Below are 26,788 nucleotides of genomic sequence, written 5' to 3'. Positions count from 1 at the left end.
AGTCAAACTCTCTGTCTTCGCAGATGACATGATACTTTATATGGAAAACCCAAAAGACTCCAACCCCAAACTACTAGAATTCATTCAGCAATTTAGTAATGTGGCAAGATACAAAATCAATGTACAGAAATCAGTTGCTTTCTTATACACTAACAATGAAAATATAGAAAGGGAAATTAGAGAATTGATTCCATTTACTATAGCCCCAAGAACCATAAGATAACTGGTAATAAACCTAACCAAAGAGGTGAAGAATATATACTCGAAGAACTACAGAACACTCATGAAAGGAACTGAAGACACAAAAAGATGGAAGAATATTCCATGCTCATGGATAGGAAGAATAAATATTGTTAAAATGTCTATACCGCCTAGAGATAGCTATACTTTCAATTCCATCCTGATCAAAATTCCACCGGCACTTTTCAAAGAGCTAGAACAAACAATTCTAAAATTTGTATGGAACCAGAAGAGACCCTGAATTGCTAAGGAAATGTTGAAAAAGAAAAACAAAAGTGGGGGCATCACATTGCCTGATTTCAAGCTTTACTACAAAAGCTGTGATCACCAAGACAGCATGGTACTGGCACAAAAACAGACACATAGACCAGGGGAACAGAGTAGAGAGCCCAAATATAGACCCACAACTCTGTGGTCAAATATCTTTGACAAAGCAGGAAAAAAATATCCAGTGGAAAAAAGACAGTCTCTTCAATAAATGGTGCGGAGAAAATTGAACAGCTATGTGTAGAAGAATGAAACTCAATCATTCTCTTATACCATACACCCAGATAAACTTGAAATGGATAAAGACCTCAACATGAGGCAGGAATCTATCAAAATCCTAGAGGAGAACATAGGCAGTAACCTCTTCGACATCGGCCACAGCAACTTCTTTCAAGATATGTCTCCAAAGGCAAAGGAAACAAAAGCGAAAAGAAACTTCTGGAACTTCATCAAGATCAAAAGCTTCTGCACAGCAAAGGAAACAGTCAACAAAACAAAGAGGCAACCCACGGAATCAGAGAAGATATTTGCAAATGACACTAGAGACAAAGGGCTGATATCCAAGATCTATAAAGAACTCCTCAAGCTCAACACACACAAAACAGACAATCACGTCAAAAAATGGGAAAAAGACATGAACAGACACTTCTCCAAAGAAGACATACAAATTGCTAATAGACACATAAAAAAATGTTCATCATCACTAGCCATCAGGGAGATTCAAATCAAAACCACATTGAGATACCACCTTACACCAGACAGAATGGCCAAAATTAACAAGACAGGAAACAACAAGTGTTGGAGAGGATGTGACGAAAAGGGAACCCTCTTACACTATTGGTGGGAATGCGAGGTGGTGCAGCCACTTTGAAAATAGTGTGGAGATTCCTTGAATTAAAAATAAAACTACCTTATGACCCTGCAATTGACTACTGGGTATTTACCCCAAAGATAAAGATGTAGTGAAAAGAGGGGCCATCTATACCCCAATGTTCATAGCTGCAATGGCCACAGTTGCCAAACTGTGGAAAGCACCAAGATGCCCTTCAATGGGAAAATGGATAAAGAAATATGGTCCATATATACAATGAAGCATTATGCCTCCATCAGAATGGATGAATTCCCAACTTTTGTATCAACATGGATGGGACTGGAGGAGATTATGCTGAGTGAAATAAGTCAAGCAGAAAGAGTCAATTATCATATGGTTTCACTTACTTTTGGAGCATAAGGAATAACACGGAAGACATTGGGAGATGTAGAGAAGTGAGTGGGGGGAAATCGGAAGGGGAGACAAACCATGAGACTGTGGACTCTGAGAAACAAACTGAGGGTTTTGGAGGGGAGGGGGCTGGGGGGTTGGTTGAGCCTGGTGGTGGGTATCAAGGAGGACATGTATTACATGGAGCACTGGGTGTGGTGCATAAACAACGAATTTTGGAACACTGAAAAAAAAAAACAAATTAAATTAAATTAAAAAAAGAACATGCCAAGTGGAAAGGGTGTTATCATATAAGTTAAATGATGTACAGGTATATATGCTGTTTAGTTGGCTGCCTGAAAGATTTAACCCTGGTTTGTTTCCATATATATTAAAGTGTATAGTACAGAACATGCATACTATGTCATTAAGATGACAAATTATTTGTTAGGACACCACATCTCTCAGCACACTTTAGCACTATTTTATAGAGGGTGTGCACTCAAACATAGACATCTCACTATTTTCAAGTCAATTCTAAGAATTTCCATATTATGAAGACAGAGATGAATTAGATTTTACCACACTTTCGTTTTATCATTGCTTCGCTAAATATAGAAGACTCTATTAAGCAACCACACAAGGGTAGGTATTTTCAAACATAGCTAGCAGAGTCAATGACTAAGAAACACAATTTAAAATATGATTCCAGGGGCGCCCGGGTGGCTCGGTGGGTTAAAACCTCTGCCTTCGGCTCAGGTTATGATCCCGGGGTCCTGGGATCAAGCCCCCCATCAGGCTCTCTGCTCAGCAGGGAGCCTGCTTCCCCTCCTCTCTCTCTGCCTGCCTCTCTGCCTACTTGTGATCTATTAAATAAATAAAATCTTTAAAAAAATATGATTCTAGAGGGAAAGTGCTTTTACATAAATACATCTTTAAACTCAGTTCCACCATAATTTTAAAGCTATGCTCACTGTTTCAAGCATTGCAAAATGGCATTTATATGCATCTGAAATATTTATAGCTCCTCAATTTTCTGTTATTATTAAAGTTAAATTACACTACAGAAATATATTACTGAAGAAGCTAAATTTTATTAACCTTTTATGTTTATTTCTTCTATTTCCTCCAAGCAACACTAAAACCAAAGAAATTGCTTACAACTTCCACGCAATTTTTATTCTTCCTGAAACCTCTAGAGAACCCTAGAAATTCTAATTAGAATTAGCAGTTATAACCTACGTATTTTATTATTTTAAGTTTAGTTACTATTAACTGTCATTATTTTAATTCTTATTTAACATCACTATTATCTATAATTACTACAGATTTTTAAGAAAAGTGGTATTATTTTTAGCTTTGGTATTTATATGGCCCCAAAAATCATCAAACTAAATACTAAACTACAACACACATATAAATTCTAAGAGTTACATATATTATATACACTTAAAAATACTAACAGGGGCTTTTGAAGCTGCAACTTTAACATATTTTTTCATTAATCCAGAGAGCATTGGGAGATATAGTTTGTCACATAGCATCATTACAGCTTGTAAGAACCTACATATTATAATCATGGGAACATAGAATTTGGGAACTAGAATACCTTAGAGATTAAGAATTCATACTAATCTAGACATCATCGTATCTTGCCTAAACTACTGGCGGTTTATTCACAACCAATGCTTTCCAACATACCTATCATGTTCCCATCATCTATCCATCTGCCAAAGGCCTCCTCAACAGTTTATAACCAAAATTATCGTGTCGCTAATGCTTAAAGAACAAAACGCTATTTCCCAGGTATGAAATTTGCCTTACCAGTTTCCCCTCCAAGTCCCAACTCAATAGGCTGTGGTTTCAACAGCTGCACCTGACCCAGTATGTACCTCATCCCACCACCATACTTTTCTAATGGTGTCTTCTGCCTAGAATTAGACATTATGTCTAATTATACATAATAGAATGTCTTCTAATGGTGTCTTCTGCCTTTCCTTCTTTCGCTATAAAAATTCTACTTAAATTTCAAGGCCCAGCTCAAATTATACCACCTATGGGATTTTCCCTTTCCCTACTCAAATATTAATTGTATTTCCACCCTGCATTCCTGTGCAAAAATATCTATGTTATCATCTAATATAACTTGACTAAATGTAGTGTACCTCCTCCTCTCTCCCTCATTAGATGGTAAGTTCCCTGGTGCAGGAGGAATAAGACCTTCACTTCTCTCCCTCCCACTGAGTACCTTGCATATAATCAGTACTCTACAAATATAAATTAAATTAAATGAGATACATTCACTCCTAAATTAGAAATAATCTGGTTTATTAACATAAAATTAAAAATCACTTTCTCTATAACTCTAAGTAATTCAAATACAAAGTATAATTTGATGGTAATTTCACATATTATGTATTTACACATTTAAATATTATAATAATCAGAGGTATTTTAAAATGTCTTTTGGGGTGTCTGATTGGCTCAGTCACAGGTTAAGCACCAGTTCCTGATTGCAGCTCAGGTCATGATCTCAGGGTCCTGAGACTGAGCCACATGGCTGGCTCCAGCTTGGGGGTTGGGGGGGGGTTCTGCTTGAGAATTCTTTCCCCCTCTCTCCCTCTTTCTCTCTCTCTCCCTCTTCTCCTCCCCCACCACTCTCGTGATCTCCCTCTCTCTTAAATAAATAAATCTTTAAAAAAAACTTCTTTCTATTCATCAGTCTGAAGCACTTTGAACTCTTAAGTGAAACATTTTCTTAACACAGACTAGCAATGTTTTCAGTGCATTTAGGAAGAACAAGACATGAGCTCTCCAAACCCTTGCAACAGGAAAGAATTCTCAGAGATTTTGGGATACTAGATCTAAGAGCTTTGGAAATAAGTCTTAGAAACAATGAGTGTGTTCCTCCCTCCAGAATGCAACTGAGTGAGTGGCAAGCAACAGCAAAATGGGAAAGAAAGTGGTTCCTGGAGATAGAAAAGCTAGGAAAATGTGTTTGGAGTTCACTGGAGCCAGAGCCTCCTGATTTCTTACTGATCCTGCCACCTATTGGCCAAATTATGAAACAAGACACTGCAAGTGACATGGAACTCTAGCTGTTATAGTAAGATCAATCAATAGTTACTAAGTGTCATTAAAATAAATGTCTGGAATATGCTATGATGCTTAATTGTTCCTTTAAATGTCCTTTTGAAAAATAAATCTTGGAGTGCCCGGGTGTGTCAGTGGGTTGGGGCCTCTGCCTTTGGCTCAGGTCATGATCTCAGGGTCCTGCAATCGAGCCCCGCAACGGGCTCTCTGCTCAGCAAGGAGCCTGCTTCCCTTCCTCTCTCTCTGCCTACTTATGATCTCTGTCTGTAAAATAAATAAATAAAATCTTAAAAAAAGAAAGAAAAAGAAATCTTAGTAAAAGTAATATTACTGAAAGGTGTTCCTGACCTGCTTTGTACTCAAATACTCAAAATTAGGAAAGTAATAATATTAGTATCACACATAAAATTCAGAGAATCTGAGCTAAGAAGAACTGGAATGCAGTGTTCTTAGCAGTGAGTAGATGAGAGCCTTTATGTAACTTTTATTAAGTTTTAGCACCTGTAGTAAGAATTGCTTCTATTGTAAACTGACTGGCTCTACCAAGTGCTGGAAATTCTCTTCCTGAATTAATAGCTGTATTAAGTGTCAACAACTAAAGCAAAACACAAACACACACACACACACACAGCATCATGCTAAATGAAAGGGAAAGGGGAATTAATATTTGTTAAGTGCCTACTATACTAAAAACTGTGCTGGGTGCGTTGAATATATAACCTTATTTAATTCTCACAACACTACTAGATAAACATTAGTCTACTCATTTTATGGATGAGAAAATTCAGTCTTAGAGGTTACAAGTATTATACCTGGAATGAAAGTTAAGTGTGACTCCATTTCTTAAGGCTTTTTCCACCATATCACACTACCTTTAGAAACTCTCTAATGGATTTTATACTTACCTCTACGTCTCAAAGGTCATTTTCTTCATTTGTAAAATAGAGTCCAGACTAATCATTTCTATGGTTCAGACTAACTCTGAAATTTCACAAAATCTATGATTCTTGTGGGACTCAATACAAATACATGGATAAGTAAAAGAGCAACTGCTCAATATAAAATGTTCAAAGAACTAGAGGGAGATGGTCACAGAAAAGTAAATAAAAATTGCCTTTGAATGTAATAAAAGCTGTTCACCTTCACTCTGAATGTAAAAAATTAAAATTATAACATGGATGATTTACCATTTTCACCTCTGAGATGGATGAAGATTGCAGGGAAACAGATACTCATATATATTTTAAGTGCCACTATAGACACAATTTCTTTGGAAGGCAATTTGGTAATATATATCAAAATTATAAATGTATACAGCATTTTATCCAGGAATCTCACTTCTAGACTTTGTCCTACAAATAGAGCTTATGTGCTCAAAGGTATATGCAGATACACATTCACCACAGTGTTGCTTGAAATACCAAAAGAGGCTGGAATTAATCTAAATACCCATTCACTGGGGACTGGTTCAATAAATTAGGATAAGTCCATACCAACAAATTCTACGCAGTTTGCCGAAAGAACGTAGTAGATGAACACAAGGTATTATGGATAACATCCAAGTACATAAAGTAAAAACAGCAAGAAGTATAAAAACAAAAAATGATAAATATACATATGCATCTAGAAGCATGGACTATTTCTAGGAGGCAAGATGAGAAATTAGTAAATTGTGGTTTTCTCTGGGGAAGAAGCTGTAAATCTGGGATTGAAGGGATAAGCTTATTATGCTCCCTTTTATTTTTTTTTTCTATATATATACTGTGATATAGGCATTTTTACCTTTTTTAATTTAAAAAAAAGTGTTTATAACAAATAGTCTCTGGAGTCACTGAAGAACCCTTTTAATGTGAAGGTTACTTATAAGAAAAAAAATGAACTAATGCCAGGAATTTTTGAAATGTCAGATTTCTTCTAATTACCTCTATTTCTGTGTGTGTGTATGTGTGTGAACTTCAATCTACAAGCAACAGCAAATATAGCACAAGCACCTCCAATGTGCAAGATATGACAGAAGGTCTGAAAAGGAGTATTATTCACCTCTCTCAGTCTCTCTTTCTCTCTCTCTCAATCTTCCAAAATTCATATTCTCACATTCTAGAGCATGTTGTGACAAATCATAAAAATGAATGGTAAAGCTCCCAATTCCAAGGGCTTGGGCATATGGAATATATTAATTTCTTAGTTGTGGAGACTCATCCAGACCGAAAATATCCTATGCTTATTTGAACTATCAACTCTGCAGTATTTGTAAAATAGTACTTAAAATACCAAAAATTCACAAATCCTAATAATTATGAGATTGAGAAGTTACCTATATAGTATCAAAATTACGTGTAAAATTCACAAGAGGTTAAGTATCTAATCATAAACAAAGCACTCTATTTTCAAATCAGTAAAATATACTTATTAGGTACCAGATTTTTATTTTATTCCAGAAAATTTGTTTGTAGGAAAAAACTATAAAATTTCCTAGAAAAACAAACTGATAAGTAGTATAAATGTAAGAGGAAAGACTATGTACTACTGGCCAAATCTCATTCCAATTTCATGAAAATTTCTGGGCTATCAGTATTCTGTTACATTGTTTTCCCTTACATAGTAAATTAACAAATTTATTTCCTCTACTTCTCAGTAAAAATAATAACTATAATAGAAGGGTATACCTCACATATTAAACAATAAAAACAAACCAACATTTTCAGATGAATAATAATACTTAATGAAAAACAAGACTAAAAGGAGTGCTGCCTGGGTGGCTCAGTCGGTTAAGCTTCTGAATTCAGCTCAAGTAATGATCTCAGGTCCTGGGATTGAGCCCCATATCACGATTACTGCTGAGAGGGCAGTCTGCTTCTCCCTTTCCTTCTCCCTCTGTCCCTCCCCCACTTGTGCATGTTGCACACTCTCTCTCTCGTGCTCTCTCTCAAATAAATAAAATCTTAAAAATAAAGAAAATGAGCTATCCTTCTTTAGTTGCTGGGTAAAATCATCAGTTTATGTTTGACTCTGTCCAGGGTGGACAAATTATACATGTATATATATTACTTGAAAATTTTAGCAAAGCACTGAACTCAATATATCAGAATAAGAAATTTATATTTTTAAAAATAAGATGTACCTTTCATCTGGGTAGCAAAATTCAGTGCCAATTTTGCAAAGAGATCTGGATTTTCAAATTTGTCCTCCTTAACTTTTAACCAGAAACAGTTCTCAGATAGTTCTTTGGGTTCAATCTGAAACAAAAATAACAAAGATAAGTTTCTAAATTATTACTTCATATTTAATTCTTCAAAGAATTCAATTTCACCAAGATCAAATGATAGTTGCTTTATTTATCTACTTACTAAATCAATTTTAGGATCTATCAAAATAAGATTTAAGTAAATATTCATTGGGGACATCCCAGAATTCTATCAGTGTACAGGAAAGTTATACAACAGCAATTAGCCATATAGCAAATTACATTTAAGAAAGCCTTCTATTGGAAGGAATCTTAAAAATAGTTGAGTAAATCCCTCCCCAACACACATACATTTTTTTTCTGCTCTTGGATTTTTAAAAATGAGGAAACTAAAATTCGGAAAAGTGAATTAATTCTCCATGTTTACTGACCAGGGTGAAGGTAATAATCATAAAAAATCTAGCTAACATCTTATATTCCTCCTATAATGTGTCAAGTGATTTTCATATATTACTTAATCTAATCATTATAATAATCCCTTGAAATAGGACCTATTATTATCTTCACATTAGAGATGAGGAAACCGTGTCCCAGAAAGTTTAAGTGGCTGTCCAAACTAGCAAAGGGCAAAGATGGGAATTAAACCCAGGCAGTGTTGCTCCAGAGAACTGTGCTCTAACTACTACAGGGAAACCGAAGATTAGAACTGTATATTTTCCAGTACATTATGATGCTTTGTGTTATATTAGTACCATTTCACTGTATGTTTAAATACTAAATGAACGTATCATTAAACGTTTATACAGAGACAACTAGGCCAATAGCACCTGGATCCTATAGTTTGGTGGAATGTACCTAATAAACAATAACTACATTCTAAAAATGTTAGTATCTCATTTACCCTTATAAGCAAAGCATGAGTATATATTTTTTTTAAAGATTTTATTTATTTATTTGACAGAGAGAGATCACAAGTAGGCAGAGAGGCAGGCAGAGAGAGAGAGGAAGGGAAGCAGGCTCCCTGCTGAGCAGAGAGCCCGACTCGGGACTCGATCCCAGGACCCCGAGATCATGACCTGAGCCGAAGGCAGTGGCTTAACCCACTGAGCCACCCAGGTGCCCGCATGAGTATATTCTTAACTAAAAACTGGTTTAACCATGATTCTGGTCAAACCAACTTACTATGTAGACACTGTCACATTTCATTCTAAGTATGTTCTTGGATGAGTCATTTCCCCAAACTGTGGTCTGGAAAATTGTATTTTTTTTTTCCTTTTCCCTTGATTTCAGGTCAGGCCGTAATCTCAGGGTCATGAGATCAAGCTTCGTATCAGGCTCAGGCATGGAACCTACTTAAGGTTCTCTCTCCCTTCCCCTCTGCCTCTACTCTCCTCACATTCTTTCTCTCTCTCTCTCTCTCTCTCTCTCTCTCAAAAAAAAAAAAAAAAAGCAAAATGACATCCAAAAGAAAAAAATCGCTTTATATATTACATAAAAAATAATTATGTTATATCACTACAGAATGCTGCCACCTATTCCACACTATCTAAATATTGAAAATTACAACAAGAAAAGGGTGCCTGGGTGGTTCAGTTGGTTAAGTGTCTGACTTTAGCACAGGTCATGATATCAGGGTCCTGGGATTGAGGCCCACATCATGCTCTAAGCTCAGTGAGGAGTCTGCTTGTCCCTCTCCCTTTCTCCCTCTCACTGCTCACGCTCTCTCTCTGATAAATAAATAAAAATCTTAAAACAAAAAAACTAGAACAATTTTTTTTCTAAAAACAAAAATAGCTATAAAAAGGCTCAAAAATAAAGATTATATTTAAGAATGTTATAGTACTGGGGCGCCTGGGTGGCTCAGTGGGTTAAAGCCTCTGCTTTCGGCTCGGGTCATGATCCCGGGGTCCTGGGATCGAGCCCCACGTCGGGCTCTCTGCTCAGCAGGGAGCATGCTTCCTCCTCTCTCTCTGCCTGCCTCTCTACCTACTTGTGATCTATCTGTAAAATAAAATCTTAAAAAAAAAAAATAAAAAAAAAATAAAAAAAAAAAAGAATGTTATAGTACTTAACAACACTACAAGAACCAAAATCATGTTTCATTTAGTGATATATTTTATATGCTATTCTCTAGCACCATTTTCACTTTGGTTTTCCTTTCGACTTCTACATTAATTTCCAATTATCTATGGAGTTTCCAATTCGCAAGGTACTAGACTGAAAGATAAAAATATGATGGTGAACTCACAAAGGAAAGCATGAATCGGCAGTCATCTTCTCAAGCATTATGCAATACTTATATGCAGCAATAGTTATTCACATATTAATGATCAACTATGACTGGAAAAGCCAAAAATAATATAGTCATAAAAATAACGGGTCAAATAATCTAGTCTAGTCATAGCCATAATCACCTTTGACCAATTGATTCTCTTCATAGGCACCTCAGGTTTATATAATTTTTTCTGCTTCATCCCATAAGGCAGATCAAGAGGTACTTCTGGGAAAGGAGGAATTCCTCCTCCAAGGGGAAATGGAGGAGGAGGTCCCCCAAGCAAAGGTGGTGGTGGTGGTATGCCAATCATTCCAGGTAAAGGAGGTGGAGGAGGAGGGAGAGCTCCTCCAGGTAGCGGTGGTGCTGGTGGAGGTGGTGGTGGTGGTGGTGGGGATGACCCACCACCTGGCAATAGAGGTGGTGGAGGAGGGCCTGGAATTCCTGATGAACCTGAGAGTCCATGTCCCTGAAACATATGTAATACAATGTTTAAATGTTTATAGTAAAATATAACAATAAAGAAACTTATCAGTAGACATTTGGGGTTTAAAATTATATACACTATATTTAATTTAATAACATCAAAGGACTTAATAGTAACTGAAAGAGGCTACCATTGATTTTTGATAAGCATTATAAACTCTATACAATGACTACTTCTGCTAACACACTGTAAAAGTTGGCATCCTTAAAGATTTTGTGAAACACTCCTCCAAAATAATGAAAAAATTACCTTCCATTATAAATATATGCAAAGAAGTACTGAAGTGACTTGAACCTATCAGAGTAGCTGGTTTGAATATGGAATAATTAATACAATCATAGATCTGATTCCCTTGGAGCCCATTAGCTTCACATAGAGTCTATCTCATAGCACTACTACCATAGCAGTCTTCTAGCACCATTAATTAATACTGAGTAACATACATTTGTGTGGTAATATGTTTATCAATGTTTCTACATCTATTACTTCTTTTCATTGTTATTATAACCCTGAAATGTAAGTAGGGCATTTTTATCTAAACTTTATCTCACTGCTTATAGATGAGAAAAACGTAACTACAAAAACGTTAAATGACTAATCAAAGGTCGCAGAGTCTGAAATGAGGTTAGGATTTGAATGTAGTTCTTCTCATACCTAATGTACTAGAGCAGACTATTTCCTCATGGAGTCACTTGCAATGAAAAGAATTAATTCACACAAACTGGATTATGAGGACTTAACTTCTTACTTACTTCTACCACCAGAAATTAACTTCAACCTCATTCTCTAATGATAATGGGTAACAAATGAAGGACAGCTTCTCATTCCAAACAGTCTACTTTTTAAGTTAATCTGTACTTGTTTCTTTAAACCATTACTGGTCACAATGGTTCACTTCTAAAATAAATGAACATGAAAGTGAACTTGGTAATTATAAACATTCCTAAGAAAATCCTAACAATGAACAGATGTATTCATAATCAAGATATGACATTAGATAAAGTGAATGAAAAGTTTAAAATTATAAGATTTCTTGGCATAATGCTATTTTTATTTGGGGGAAAAAGTCTTCTTATCTTTACTAATGTGAATTTCCAAGTTGGAGTACTTAATTAAACTAACTAAACTTGGGAATAGCTTTACAAAATAAAGTTGAAGCATATTTTAAGAATAATCAATTTAAAGGACTGACCTATTTATAAGATTAAAAATTAACAATCATAGAATCATGGAATTCTCTTACTATTTAATATGAACTGTCCAAATATTTTATTAATATTTATGATGTTTATGTGTGTATACACATATATGCAACTGAAGTATTTTTACACTCAACAAATGATAATCTTCCCCTGGAATGCAATCCTGTCCTGAAATTAGTAAGAAATACAGTATTCAAAATTATTTTCATTTATTTTAATGCAGCAAAATTACAGGAAACATTTTTACAATCTGGATTGAGATCAAAGAAATTGTGGAGAAAATCAAAATAAGTTTTCTGAAAAGTTTTAGAAATTAGAAATGACAAGTTTTATTTATAAATGGATATGCTGAATACTTTGAAAGGTAAAATGTATATCCAGTTTTGTATTAAAAGAGAGCAAAATTATAAATAAAATCTTTAAAAAAATAAATAAAAGAGAGCAAAATTATATTTGTTAACATCAAATTTTTACGCTATTAGATCATATCTATGATACGAAACTTGTGGAGCCATAAGAATGCTATCACTTTTAACAGTTATTCAAGTTAAATGCATGTTTCACAAATTTAATAAAGAATATCATATAAATGCCACCAGCCTTTAAAAATCAAATCATTATTAGTCATTCTCTTCCCCCTCATGAACAATTAGAAAAGCAACAATTAAATTAGGCTACAGTAGAGTATTGAGAATTCAATATAGCTAATGAGTAATTTAGTATTTGGCACAATTTTGGGCATGCTAGAAAAGACTGTGTGACTCTGCATTTTTACAGATCAGTTAAATTAATAATAAATAAGCAACCACTCACGAAATAGTAAGGCCCTGTACTAGAGTGACATTGAGAAATGTCACCACTTCTGGTTGGAGGGAGGCAAAAACAAAAATAAAAACTGAGTTCTCAGAGATGTGGAAAGGGAAGTCAGATTATACAAAAAAGGATAAAGATTTAATGAAAAATTATCAAATATTATAGATAAGTGAAACAGACTAAGGGAAGCAAAAGGCACTGCACTGAATAATTTGGAGTTCATCAGTGACTTCTGAAGTCATTTCTCAGTAGACTGATGGATACAAATGTAGTCAATCAATAAATATCTATCCACTAAGCATGGAATATGTAAAGAGGTGTTGGGAAAACAAAACAAACAACAACAACAACAACAACAACAAAAACACAGGCCCCAAATGGCATCAGTTAGGCTGATTCCCCAACCAGAGATTAATACATAATCTAACTGCAGTTTCAAGAAACAGTCTTTAACAGGTGAATCAGGAACTTTCAAATCAGGACACCGTAAGTCAGCCACAGATGTCCTCTCCACCAGGCCCTAAGGGAAAGTGGCAAGGGACTAAATGATCTTTTCCTTTCCCTAATAACTTGTTGCCCTACCCTCTTTCCACAAAAACCTTTCATTTTGTACAACCCCTTGGAGTTTCCCTTTGCTTACTAAACGGAATGATGCCAAATTCATAAATCATTTAATAAGGCCAACTAGACCATCAAAACTTATGTGGTTGAATTTTGTGTATTAATGAGCATTTTTTTCTTCCATTTTATTTTCTCAATCATTGTTTTCATCAATGGGCTTTAAAGGTTAAAATGCATGGTAAAAACTAAAAAGAAAATGCATACATAGAAAAAGGACATTTTTCTCACCAACACTGGTAATCTCCATTTCTTAATAACCATTTAAAACATTAAAAGTGTGAGGGTATTTAAAAATAAAAATAAATAAAAAGTGTTGAGAAGACTTAATCAGTTCTAAAGTTTAGAACTTGAGTGTATATGAGTGCTTTTCATCATAGGTGATGCAGTAAGAAATGCAAAATTTCTAGGTTTTGAAATTATGCATCCAATTTTTCAAACTGTCAAAAAATTTTTGTCTCCGGAACAGTATTGCTTGTGTAATATAGTCCATTAAAACTATTTAGGGAAGTTTAAGCAGCTAATACCTTATTTTTATCCAAACAGTAAAATTAGTTATTGTCCTGGAAAATTAAATCTGTGGAGTTAGTTCAACTAAAATGCAAAACTGCCAGAAAGTCTGGTTCTGGTCACATTTTAACCTCCATCTAACAAGATAATTTTCTACCATCAAACTCACTGTGACATGACATAAAGTCTGTATCTTCATTCATTACCTGGGCTCGAAGTTGCTGGATTTCTGTTTCAAGCTCTTTAATTTTTTCTTCTCTTCTTTGAAGCTCAGCTTGAGCTTCCTGTCGAGCTGTAAATTCTTCATCAAACTGCAATGATCACCACCATAAATGTACACTTAATAACACAGTTTTGAGAAAGTTTTAAACAACTTTATGTATTAAGTAAGTGGAGTGTCTTTTGCTTCACTGAATTCCCAGGTCATTCAGAAAATCAAAGCTCCAGATCTCTTTCATAAATAACACTTAAGCACACCTGTTGGGTGGGTTACTGATTATGGTGTTAGTAAGGAGGAAATATGGCAGCAACCCAAGGTTAAAAAACCCATTTTCAGAAAACAAAAAAGAAAGAAAGAAAAAAATTATTTTTCTAAAGATTTACTCATTTATTTTAGAGAGAAGAGAAAGAGACAGAGAAAGGGTTTAGGGAGAGGCAGAGAGAGAGAATCTTCCTGCAGACTTCCAGTGTGCACAGAGCCAGACTTGGGACTCCATCTCACCACACGAGACCATGACCTGAGCCAAAACCAAGAGTGGTACGCTGAACCAAATGAGTCACCCAGGCACTCCCCAAATAAAATTTGAAAAGGGTGGACTAAGAAGTTTCTCTTCACATATAATGGGCATTTATATTGTTTTGTTATTGAAAAAAGGTTTCAGAAATATTTTCTCAAATGTTTCATCCCATACATTTAACTTTATCAAATTACAAAATGAAACCTAAAAATTCACCATCAAGCAGTTCAACTCTGTAACTATATTTAACCTTGAAAAGGGAACATACTTTTACAAGGCTCAAATGATTGTACATTAATACAAATTATAATACTTCTATTACAATCTTAATTGTCTAGCATCCCGAAAGTGGTATTTCACAAAATCTGATGGTAGAATGATGTATGTATAGCCTAAATAGAATTCTCCTTCAGATGCTTAACCAAAACACTTGCATAAAATACTAAAAGAGAGAAAATGAAAGGTTAAATTATGATGTATTGGGGGTAGGAGCTAAGATGGCGGAGGAATGGGGGAAACCAATGTTTGCCTCATCCTTCAAATACAACTACAATGAATATCAAATCTTTCTGAAGTCAAGAAATCATTAAGAGGACTGACAGACCAAACTGCACAACTACAAGTTGAGAAGAGCCACACTGTGGAAGGTAGAAGGTGCAGACACGTGATTTAGGGTAGAAAAGAAGTGCGATGCTGTAGGGGGCAGGGAGCCTAGATCGTGGACAGAGGAAACAGAGTGAAAGAGAAAGGGGGGTGTAAGCAGTGCAGAGGGGCCTGCACACCAAAAACACTTCCCCAAAACCATTCACTGAGAAAATAAGAGGGGCTGATTATCGTGAGTTTTTACAATCAGCAGAGCCAAAATACTTAAGTTTTAAAAGTCCACACCATAGTCAGTGTAGAGTCTGGTGGATGCAGTGATACACCTGTGGAGGAGGCAGAGGCCTGGGAGCAGATGGCACAACCTGAGGATCCCCTGGGACGCATTAGAAAAGAAAGTTCCTCCTTCTTGGAGTGCATCTGCTAGAGGAGGCACTGCCTCTCCAGGGACAAAAGAGCCAGCAGGTCTCATTGTGCTGCCCAGTTTCTTAGCATAGGGACAGAGACACCTGCTGAGGGCAGCTAACCTGGATACTGGCTTACTGTTGCACTTTACTCTAAACATCAAGCTCCTGCATGTTGGTGCAACTGCACTTATGGGAAAAACTGACACCAGTCCCAGCATGGCATGACACTCCCTCAGAGAATCAGCATGGGTCCATGCTTAACAGATTCCAAAATTTAGGAGTTTTGAAACTCAGCTGATGTGCCTGAGATAAAACACAGGTGCACTTTGCTGCTGGGCAGGTAGATGGCTGGGACACATAAAGGGTGAATACAGGGATTTGAGAGAAGTCTGGGACACACAAGAAAGTATTTTTTACTCCTCTGTGAGGGCTTCCCAGACATTGGCAAGCACGAACTCCCCACAACGGGGACAAGGGAGAGGACTGGTGCCATTTTTATCCATCCACCCATCAGCATGGACTGACTTCAGGGAGTACCACAGGGCTCACAGCAGAGGCCTGAAGCGTCTACACCAAACCCTATGACCCCCCATACTCTGCAGATGCTTCTTTAGTAGGGCAAGTGTGCCTGAGAACCAACACAGTGGGGCACATCCCCAGAACACCAGCATAAACCCCCCACACCCACCAAGTCTACCGACCACAGAGTACTACAGAGCTTCTGCTCTAATGGAAAGAGGATCATGACTCTCTTAACAAGTAGGCCAGAGCACACCTAGTTAAAACTCACCACATAATGGACAAGAGCCAAACACTCCCTATTTGAGGCAAGGAGAAATTCTGCAAAGGACTGACCTGGGAAAAAGAATAGCCAAAAAACAACAGCAGAGGACACACAGCATACATCAGGAGTAGTTCCTGAAGTGCCAGGCCCTGGAGTATATACGACCTCTCCTTAATAAAGCCATTACTCTCAGGAACAGGACACCTAACAGTCTTTCCTAATGTATAGAGGAAGACAGAGACCTAGACAAAATACCAAAATGGAGGAATTCATCCAAAAAGAAAGACCAAAAAAAGTCACAGTCAGGGATCTACTAGAAACATAAGTAATATGTCTGATTCAGAATTTAATAGAAACATCATAAGGATACTATCTTGGCTTGAGAAAAAGAAGACACCAAGGAGTCACTTACCACAGAGATAAGAGACTAAAAACTAGTCAGGCCAAAATAAAAAATGCTATAACCGAGATGTGAAACCCACTGGATGCAATGATCCATAAGGATGAAAGAAGCAGGGGAACAAGTAAGTGATACGAAGATAAAACTATGGAAAATAATGAAGTTAAAAAGAAGGGAAGAAAAACGTTCAATCATGAATGTAGACTTAGACAGAATCAGCAGAGTCCATAAACCACAATAACATTTGTATAACAGGAGTCTCAGAAGAAGAAGAGAGATAAAATGGGGCAGAAAATTTAACTGAGAAAATAATAGCAGAAAAATTCCCTTATCTGGGAAACAAAACAGACATCCAAATCCAGGAGGCACAGAGAATGCCCATCAAAAACAAAAGCAGGCAAACACCAGATATATCACACTAAAATTTACAAAATATAGAGATAAGGAAAAAATCCTAAAAGCAGCAGGGGAAAATAAATCTGTAACTTACAAGGGAAGATAAATAAGGTTGACAACAAGCTTGTCCACAAAAAGTTGGCAGGCCGTAAGAGTGTGCCATTATATATTCAATATGCTTAATACAAAAAATATGCAGCTAAGAATACTCTATCCATCAAAGCTGTCATTCAGAATAGAAAGAGAGATAGTTTCCCAGGCAAACAAAAACTAAAGGAATTCATGATCACTAAACTAACCCAGCAAGAAATATCAAAGGGGATGCTTTGAGTAGGAAAGACCAAAGGTGACAAAGACTAGAAGAACAGAAAAAATCTCTAAACAACAACATTACAAGTAATGCAATGGCACAAAATGCATATCCATCAAAAATTATTCTGAATTTCAAAGGACTAAATGCTCCAATCAAAAGATACAGGGTATCAGAATTAATTAAAAACATGACATTCTAAAACCTTTGGGAAGCAGTAAAAGCAGCCATGAGAGGGAAATATATATCAGTACAGGCCTACCTCAAGAAGCAAAAAGACTCTCAAATACACAAACTAACCTTACACCTAAAGGAGCTAGAAAAGGAAGAGCAAATAAATCCTAAAGTCAGCTGAAAAAGGAAAATAATAAAGATCAGAACAGAAATAAATAATATAGAAGTTAAAAAATAGAACATATCAATGACACTAGGAGCTGGATCCTTGAAAGAATAAAATTAATAAACCCCTGTTTCGAGGGGGGGTGGGGTTATGGACATTGGGGAGCGTATGTGCTATGGTGAGTGCTGTGAAGTGTGTAAACCTGGCGATTCACAGACCTGTACCCCTGGGGATAAAAATATATTATATGTTTATAAAAAATAAAATTTAATTTAAAAAAAAATTAATAAACCCCTAGTCACAGTTATCAAGAAGAAAAGAGAAAGGAACCAAATAAATAAAATCACAATTGAGAAAGTAGAGATCGCCACCACCACAGAAACACAATTTTAAGAGACTATTATGAAAAATTATATGCTGACAAATTAGAAAATCTGGAAGAAACAGATAAATTTCTAGACACATATAAACCACCAAGACTAAAATAGGAAGAAATAAAAATACTTAAAACGGACTGATAACCAGAGAAGAAATTGAATCAAAAATCAAAAAGCTGGGACGCCTGGGTGGCTCAGTTGGTTGGACGACTGCCTTTGGCTCAGGTCATGATCCTGGAGTCCCAGGATCGAGTCCCGCATCGGGCTCCCAGCTCCACCGGGAGTCTGCTTCTCTCTCTGACCTTCTCCTCGCTCATGCTCTCTCTCACTGTCTCTCTCTCAAATACATAAATAAAATCTTAAAAAAAAAAAAATCAAAAAGCTCCCAGCAAACAAAATACTGGAGGGGGGGGGGGGGTGGCGCGGGGCGCAGATGGCTTCCCAGGGGAATTCTGCCGGATATTTAAAGAAGACTTAATACCTATTCTTCTTAAATTTTTCCAAAAAATAGAAGTAGAAGGAAAATTTCCAAATTCATTCTATGAGGCCAGCACCGCCTCAATTCCAAAACTAGACAAAGACCCCACTAAAAAAGAGAATAAATGGTAACTATTCCTCATGAACATGGATATAAAAATTCTCACCAAAATACTAGCAAATAAAATCCAACAGTACATTAAAAGAATCATTCAACACAATCAAGTAGCATTTATTCCCGAGTTGCAAGGACGGTTTAATATTCACAAATCAATCAACGTGATATACCACATTAATAAAAGAAAGGATAACAACCATATGATCCTCTCAATAGATGCAGAAACAGCAACTGTCAAAGTACAAGATCCATACTTGATAAAAACCCTCAACAAAGTAGAGATAGAGGGAACACATCTCAACATCATAAAGACTATATATGAAGGACCCACAACTAATATCATCCTCAATGGGGAAAAACTAAAAGCTTCTCCTCTAAGTTAAGAAATATGACAGGGATATCCACTCTCATCATTTGTTCAACATAGTGCTACAAGTCCTAGCCTCAGCAATTACATAACAAAAATAAATAAAAGGCATCCAAATTGACAAGGAAGAAGTCAAACTTTCACTCTTCATAGACTACATTTTTAAAGATTTTTTTTTTTATTTGACGGAGAGAGAGATCACAAGTAGGCAGAGAGGCAGGCAGAGAGAGAGGAAGGGAAGCAGGCTCCCCGCTGAGCAGATAGCCCGATGTGGGGCTCGATCCCAGGACTCCGGGATCATGACCTGAGCTGAAGGCAGAGGCTTTAACCCACTGAGCCACCCAGGCGCCCCCATAGACTACATTTTTATTTATGTAGAAAAGCCAAAAGACTGTACCAAAAATTTGCCAGTATGGATATAGGAGTTCAGTAAAACCACCGGAAACAAAACCAATGTACAGAAATGTGTTTCGTATCTGTACATGAATTATGAAGCAACAGAAAGAGATATCAAGAAAATGATCCCATTTACAATTGCACCGAAAGCCACAAGATACCTAAGAATAAACATAACCAAAGAGGCTAAACATCTGTACTCTGAAAACTACAGAATACTTCTGAAAGAAATTGGAAGAAGACACAAAGAAATGGAAAAACATTCCATGTTCACGAATTGGAAGAAGAAATATCATTAAAATGTCTATACTACACAAAGCAATTTACACATTCAATGCAATCCCTATCAAAATGCCATCAGTATTTTTCACAGAGCTAGAAAAAGCAAATTTGTATGGAACCACAAAAGACCCCAAATAGTCAAAACAGTCTTGAAAAAGCAAAGCAAAGATGAAGGCTTCACAATTCCGGACTTCAAACTATATGACAAAACTGTAATTATCAAGATAGTATGATACTGTTACAAAAGCAGGTACATCAATTAATGGAACACAGCAGAAAACCCAGGAATGGACCCATAACTATATGGTCAACGAAACTCTGATAAAACAGGAAAGATTATCCAATGGAAGAAAGTCTCTTCAATAGTGTTGAAGAAACTGGGCAGTATCACGAAAAAAGAATGAAACTGGACCACTTTCAGTCAGAGAAGGAAATGCTATGATTTCACTCATATGTGGAATTTAAGAAACAAAACAGATGTACATAAGGGAAAGAAAACTTAAAAAGAGAGGAAGGCAAACCAAAGAGATACTCTTAACTATGGAGAACAAACTGAAGGTTGCTGGAGGGGTGGTAGGAGGGATGGCCTAAATTGGTGATGGGTATTAAGGAGGACATCGCTTGTGATGAGCACTGGGTGTTATATGTGATGAGTCACTAAATTCTACTGCAAACTAATATTACACTATATGTTAAATAACTAGAATTTAAATAAAAACTTGAAACATACATACATACATACATACATACATTCATAATGGTCACTAAATTCTACTGCAAACTAATATTACACTATATGATAAATAACTAGAATTTAAATAAAAACTTGAAACATACATACATACATACATACATTCATAATGGTGTGCAAAGCAGGAGAGACCATCTCAATGGTGAATATCCATTTACTTCATCCTGCCCATCCCTTACCTCAGTCAGGGCACCAAGCCGAACCAAACAAGCCTGAATACATAGAGTAAATACTGCTTACGTTCATCTATAGAATATATGCCCTTTATTATCTATGTCACTTGAAGTCATTTTAGAAGGCTATATATTATTCCAATTATATTATTACTGTTTCTAAAATTGATATATCTTATTGTCTAGAATTGTCTTCAGAGTTTGTGAAACAATAAAAAAGCATTTTCACTGTTAATAAATACTCATCCTCACAGATTTGACCTTTGGAAATTAAAAAATATCGAACAGATCCAAGTCTGAAGAAAGAGTGGATAATGGAATTGGATAACAATAGTGTTTGGGTCAAACATGAAATGCTAACTAATTCTTATATTCCTCTCTACCTGAGTACCTGAAAAATGTTCCACAGAGATTAGTCCAAATTGTTTCTAATCTTTAAAAATTTCAAACCCACCCCAGATCCTTCACAGTTAGTGAATGACCATATTTCCTGGGTCACTAAGAAGACAGAGCTTTTTCAACAGCACTATACTATTCAGTTAAGACTTATTCTGTATTTCCACCTATCCTCCCAATGTTAGATTCTCCTCTGTGCTTTTTAAGCATGATACAAACTGTACAGCTTTCCTCTATAAATCATTTATTATTTCCAAATTACATTTGGAAAGAGGCACGCAAATGTTTCTGTTTGTAATTTAATGTGATCTTAATCTATAAACCCATAGACTAGGAATCACAGAAGCATGAGATATGCAGGTTGGAAGACTTCTTACAAGGCCACTAAACATACCTCTTCTTTTTATGATGATAAAATTAAGTTCCAAACAGAGTAAGTTGCTTACTTAAAGTCATAGCTAATTTGTGGAAAAGCTAAGAACAGATCTTACAACTACTGCTTCTCATTCTAGCCCCTCTCAACTTTCTTTTTTTTTTTTTAAACTACTCTATATAGCCTCTTAAAATCACCCAGAATAAGAGGCATGCAGATAGCCACTGGGAGACCATAAATGTTTTCATTCTAAATGTTGGTGATGAGAATAAAGCACTAAACACTGAAATGCTTTTTTTTTTAATTATTTCAGGACTCCATTTCCCATAATACATGCTTATGGAAAATTTTAACAGACAGATCAACACAATCTGCTCCAGTCTTGTGTTGTCTAATCAAAGTACCAGTGAAAAATTAAGGAGACCCTAAGATTTTTGAAGGGAATTTTAAATGTGCTACTGAAAACAAGAACATCACAAATATAAAGGTCTATTAAAATGACAACTTCACACAAACATTTTATGCTCAGGCTCTGAAAATCTAATCTAGTAACTGAAAGAGCAAAGGCATTTCTTCAGACGCCCTGAAGTACTTCAAAAATACTCCATAATTTCTAGAGTGATAGCAAAAATGATTATCTAATCTCCAAGGTAAGTCATAACTTTGAAGAGACAGCAATATGCAAGTACTTTATTTTGCTGTCAGAAGGCTGAAAACTGTAGAGTTTTTAGACTTGTGCTTCAATCCTTCTCCCCGCACCAACAGGAGAGAAATATTACACTAAAGCTTCATAGGGTTTAGAAAAAAAAATGCAACTTTTGGTAGAAACTAGTACAACTGTAGTTATGCTTTCATGAAAGAAGGAAAACCCAACCTGAAATCCAAATAAAATTAAGATAGCCATAAAACCTGTATTTATAAAAGGCATTAACGTACAAAGAAACGGGAACCTCAAATTCCACCAAGCCTACATGAAGTAGCAGAATCATTTAAAAGTGGTAATTAGAAATCTAAGCAGAGAAACACAGAGAAAAAAACACTGTGTCATTCTGTTGCTATTTAATAACACTGTCTTTAAATAGCAGGATACTTTAGGCTAGCTAAAAATCTAACAGTTCTCTAAGGGAGCCACATATTGTAAGCGAGAACTGCAAGAAAGCAATGAGGGGAACATATTCTGGTTGATTGCTACAAACTATATCCTCCCAATAAACTATTTTTATTTCATTTAACACGCTGGTAGAATATAGCTAGTATTTTTCTTCCAAAATAAAGATGAGGAGGGAACAATAGCAACTTTATCTTATCAGGAATGAAATCAATATTCTGTGATTATGTTTTAATCCAGAAACATGAAGTACTATATAAATGAAATAACATTTATAAAGCCTCACATAAAGAAGATAAAATAGTTATTGTGACTAAGTTTTTGGTTTAATGATCATGGTTAACATAAGTCTTACCTTCTTTGAAAATTCCACTGCTTTTTGTTCACTTTCTTCAACTTTTGCCTTGTTCACACAAGAATCTATTAAGATTGACAAAAATGATTAGAAATTATTGCATCAGATCTCTGGGCAAAAAGATGGTTGCCAGCCTATAATTCTACTATGCAGTCAATCATTTTTATGTCAATTGCTATTAAAGGCAAATCGACCCTACTACAAATAAAATATAAACTACCACAATTTTCTTGCATGATAAATTAAATTCAATGATAGTATTGTTGAGTCACAAAACCACACATCCAAGAATGTATTTGACTAAATCTTCATCATTTTAGAGGTATTCAATTATTTCCCAACTTTTATAATAATATAACTCTTTAAATTTTTTTCATTTTACTACAAGTGGAGAGGAAACAAAGAATGTATTCTTAAGATTATTAAGACTCAAAATGACCTTTAAGATAAGGCTAGAATGGGAGACACATAGCATTCATTAATTCAGGTTTTCTACAGAAAAATTTCACTTAGATTAACTTCTGATCTGGGGCAGAACGTATTAGGTAAATAAGGAAATAAACATTAAATCTCTCAGCTCTAATCAAATATTCCAGAATATAAATAACTGAAGAACCTCTTTTCGGCAATATTCTCATTATTACATATACAAGTCTATTATGTATCTAGCCATCCCATACCTATTTATTTATCTAAAAGAAATGAAAGCATATGTCTATAGCTGTGTATATGAATATTCATGACAGCTTTATATAACAGCCAAAAACTAGAAAGAACCCAAATGTCCATCAACAAGTAAATGTATATACAAATTGCAGTATATCCATATACTACAATATTACTCAGTTATAAAAAGGAATGAGCTATTGATACATGCAATATAACATGAATGAAACTCAAAATAATTATATGAAAGAAGCCAGACAAAAAGAGAGTACATCCTATATGCTTCTAGTTACATAAAATTTTAGAAAAAAAAACTAATCTATAGTAAGAGTAAAAAGATCAGTGGTTATCTCAGGATGGGGCCAGGCAGAGAGGCATAGGAAGGACAGATTACAAAGGAGAAAACAGAAACTTGAGAGAGTGAGAGAGATGTTTATTATCTTGGCTGTGATGACGGTTTTAAGTAGACATACAAATACTGAAATCTATCAAATTATGTTCTTAATGATGGATAGTTTTTCTCACGTCAAGTACACCTCAATAAAGTTTTGTTTTGTTTTGTTTTTTAAAGAACTGTGTGTAAAGACCTAAGGTTGAAATTGGTAAATGATGAGACAAAGGGGGCAGATCACTGCTGTGCTGTCAATGGTTGATAATGATATTGATTTAAATTTCAGTGGGAAGGTACTGAGAGTTTTGGGCAAGAATTTGATAGAATTTATGAAAAATACTACACTTACAGAATCGTGAAGACACTCCATGTTGCTCAAGACCAGTTGACTTTAAAATCAGGATCCATCAATTTCCTGTAAGTTCTTGAAGCACCAGCTAATTTTTGCATTTATGCATGTGCGTGTGGCTCTAATCAAAGTTCCACAGCATTCATCCAAAAAAATCCTCTGACCATAAAATATTATGAACTATGCATATATTTGACTTATCTGAATTTAGTTGATAACACTGAAGAAGAGAAGTGATTTGTTCACTATCAAAGATGACACATGGATGAGGAAATAGTGGGTTTCTGAAGCTCTATTCTCTTTCACTTGATGCCTTCATCTCACTGTTGAGCGAGGGGAGGGACAGACCCCATAGCTAACAGTACACAACTGTATGTACCTGGCACACAATACAAAAAACAAACGTCTATTGAACACTGAAAGAGCTAGTCAAAATCAGTAGAGTATGTGTGTCATGTATGGTCCATAAGAGATTATAAACCAATACAAGTATTTGGAAATATTCTCTTATAACACTCTCAACAAAATATGAAACGAACTGCTGATTTTATCAAGTTTATTATCAAATATGCAATAAAGCCAGCATTTACATTAATTCTTAGGGAGGGTAAATTGATGCACACTTTCTGAAAAGCATATAGCCTTTCAAAGTTCTTATCCTCAACTGTAAGAATCAATCCTAAGAAAATGACAAGAAAAAGGCAAACATTTATACAAAGAATGTTCACAGCAGATTCATTTATAATTGCAAAAACCTGAAAACAATCTAGATGTACAATAAAAAAGGACTGGTCAAGATGATTATGATATTCCATTAAATGTAATATTATACAGACATTCAAAGTCACATTTTGAAGGTTAACATGAAAAAATTCTTATAATAAAGAACTCTATGAAAAATCAGCCTATGGATAGACAAATTTAAAAAAGAGATATAAGATAATGTACTTAGCCAAAAAGTGAGTAAAGGTGATGGAATGTGTACTGAGCTGAAAAGTGAGATGGGTGGTTTATTGTGTCATTTACATAAGCCTCTAGATTGCCTAGAATAAATGAGCACTGGTTTTAAAATCAGAAAATAATATATAATAATAATAAGGAATTCATCCTCGAAGATTACTGTGAGTCTGCCTTGTGCTATGGAGTGAAGAATAATATATAATTGGCATTCCACAGCTGTTGTTTTCTTCCTTTAAAGACAAGACAAATGAGTTCATGCCTAAATCTTAGCAATAGTGATTCTGATTACTTATAGAAAATGTTTAAAAGTAATGTCATATAACAGCATTTCACAAGAGAGGTTTCACATCATCTTTCAGAGATTGTTCCAGAAAGTACAGCCAACTAATAGTCTAGGATGATATAAGTTCATTTCCTGAGTGATCCAAGTAGATGAACATGATCACCTTAAATCCCTTCCTAGCTTTAAGGTCTAAGAAAATATAAATTGATATTCTTTGATAGAAATAAAAAGTCTTAAGTTACTGCAGTAAGCCTGTATTTCCTTTCTAAAACTTGAACATTAATACCTATTGCACAAGTGATTTCTATAAAACCACTGAGGTGCAAATATAAACTGAATCAAAGGATTTCAGAATCATGTTTCTAAAAAGCAAAACATTCATCTGTAATGATATGTCTTTCCTGTGTGGGGGGCACTGATTTTAAACAGAATGCAAGAGCATCAAAACTTATCAACTAGCTTAATATTTTCAATCACACAGGCAGAACTCTCATGATCAACGTAATTAACAATAATAGTGACTGAGTACTCACAGACACAAGGACTTACCAGATATTAATAAAGGAAGTTCAATGACAGCACTACCCTCAAAAAGTGACTATTATACAGAAGAGAATGAAACACAAAGGACATTGAGGATAATATTACATACCTATCAGATGCGTGAAATCAACATCTAATCTTTGCCTATACTTGAAATCCGGGTCCATACCACTGCAGTGCAGCACTATCTGTGAAACGCACTCCTCAATTATTTTGTAATACTGTGGCCTAAAAGAGAGAAAGTATTCTTGAATATCTTTTCTACCTATATAAGTCAATCTTCTTCAGTGGTTCAAGGGCACCTGGGTGGCTCAGCTGGTTAAACATCTGACACTTGATTTCCACTCAGGTCATGATCTCAGGGTCATGAAATTAAGCCCCACCCGTCACGATGGGGCTCCATGCTCAGTGCAGAGTCTGCTTAAGAGTCTCTCCTACTCCATCTATCCATCCCCTTGCTCATGTGGTCTCTCCCTCTCTCTTTCACGTAAATAAATAGACAAACTCTTCAAAAGAGTAGTTCAGCATGATAAAAGAACTATGTCTTTTTCTAGTACTGTTA

At 35.5% G+C, this 26,788-nt stretch overlaps 1 protein-coding gene across 2 annotated transcripts in view; it reads right to left on the bottom strand.

Moving 5' to 3' along the window:
- The window catches only part of LOC111159173 (diaphanous related formin 2), a 1,005,724-nt gene that overhangs the window by 671,942 nt on the left and 306,994 nt on the right, over positions 1–26,788 (bottom strand). For both annotated transcript variants that reach the window (XM_022521608.1, XM_022521609.1), the window contains 5 exons: positions 26,336–26,454; positions 23,035–23,099; positions 14,094–14,198; positions 10,400–10,726; positions 7,923–8,037 (listed from right to left, as the gene is read on the bottom strand). In XM_022521608.1, coding sequence (XP_022377316.1) covers positions 7,923–8,037; positions 10,400–10,726; positions 14,094–14,198; positions 23,035–23,099; positions 26,336–26,454 — 731 coding nt within the window. The remainder of the gene's footprint in view (positions 1–7,922; positions 8,038–10,399; positions 10,727–14,093; positions 14,199–23,034; positions 23,100–26,335; positions 26,455–26,788) is intronic.

This window comes from Enhydra lutris, unplaced genomic scaffold (assembly GCF_002288905.1).
Source record: "Enhydra lutris kenyoni isolate GAN:26980312 unplaced genomic scaffold, ASM228890v2 scaffoldscaffold67, whole genome shotgun sequence".
Taxonomy (NCBI): domain Eukaryota; kingdom Metazoa; phylum Chordata; class Mammalia; order Carnivora; family Mustelidae; genus Enhydra; species Enhydra lutris.
Note: the sequence above shows the minus strand (reverse complement) of the source record. Positions and strands in the feature narration are given on the sequence as shown.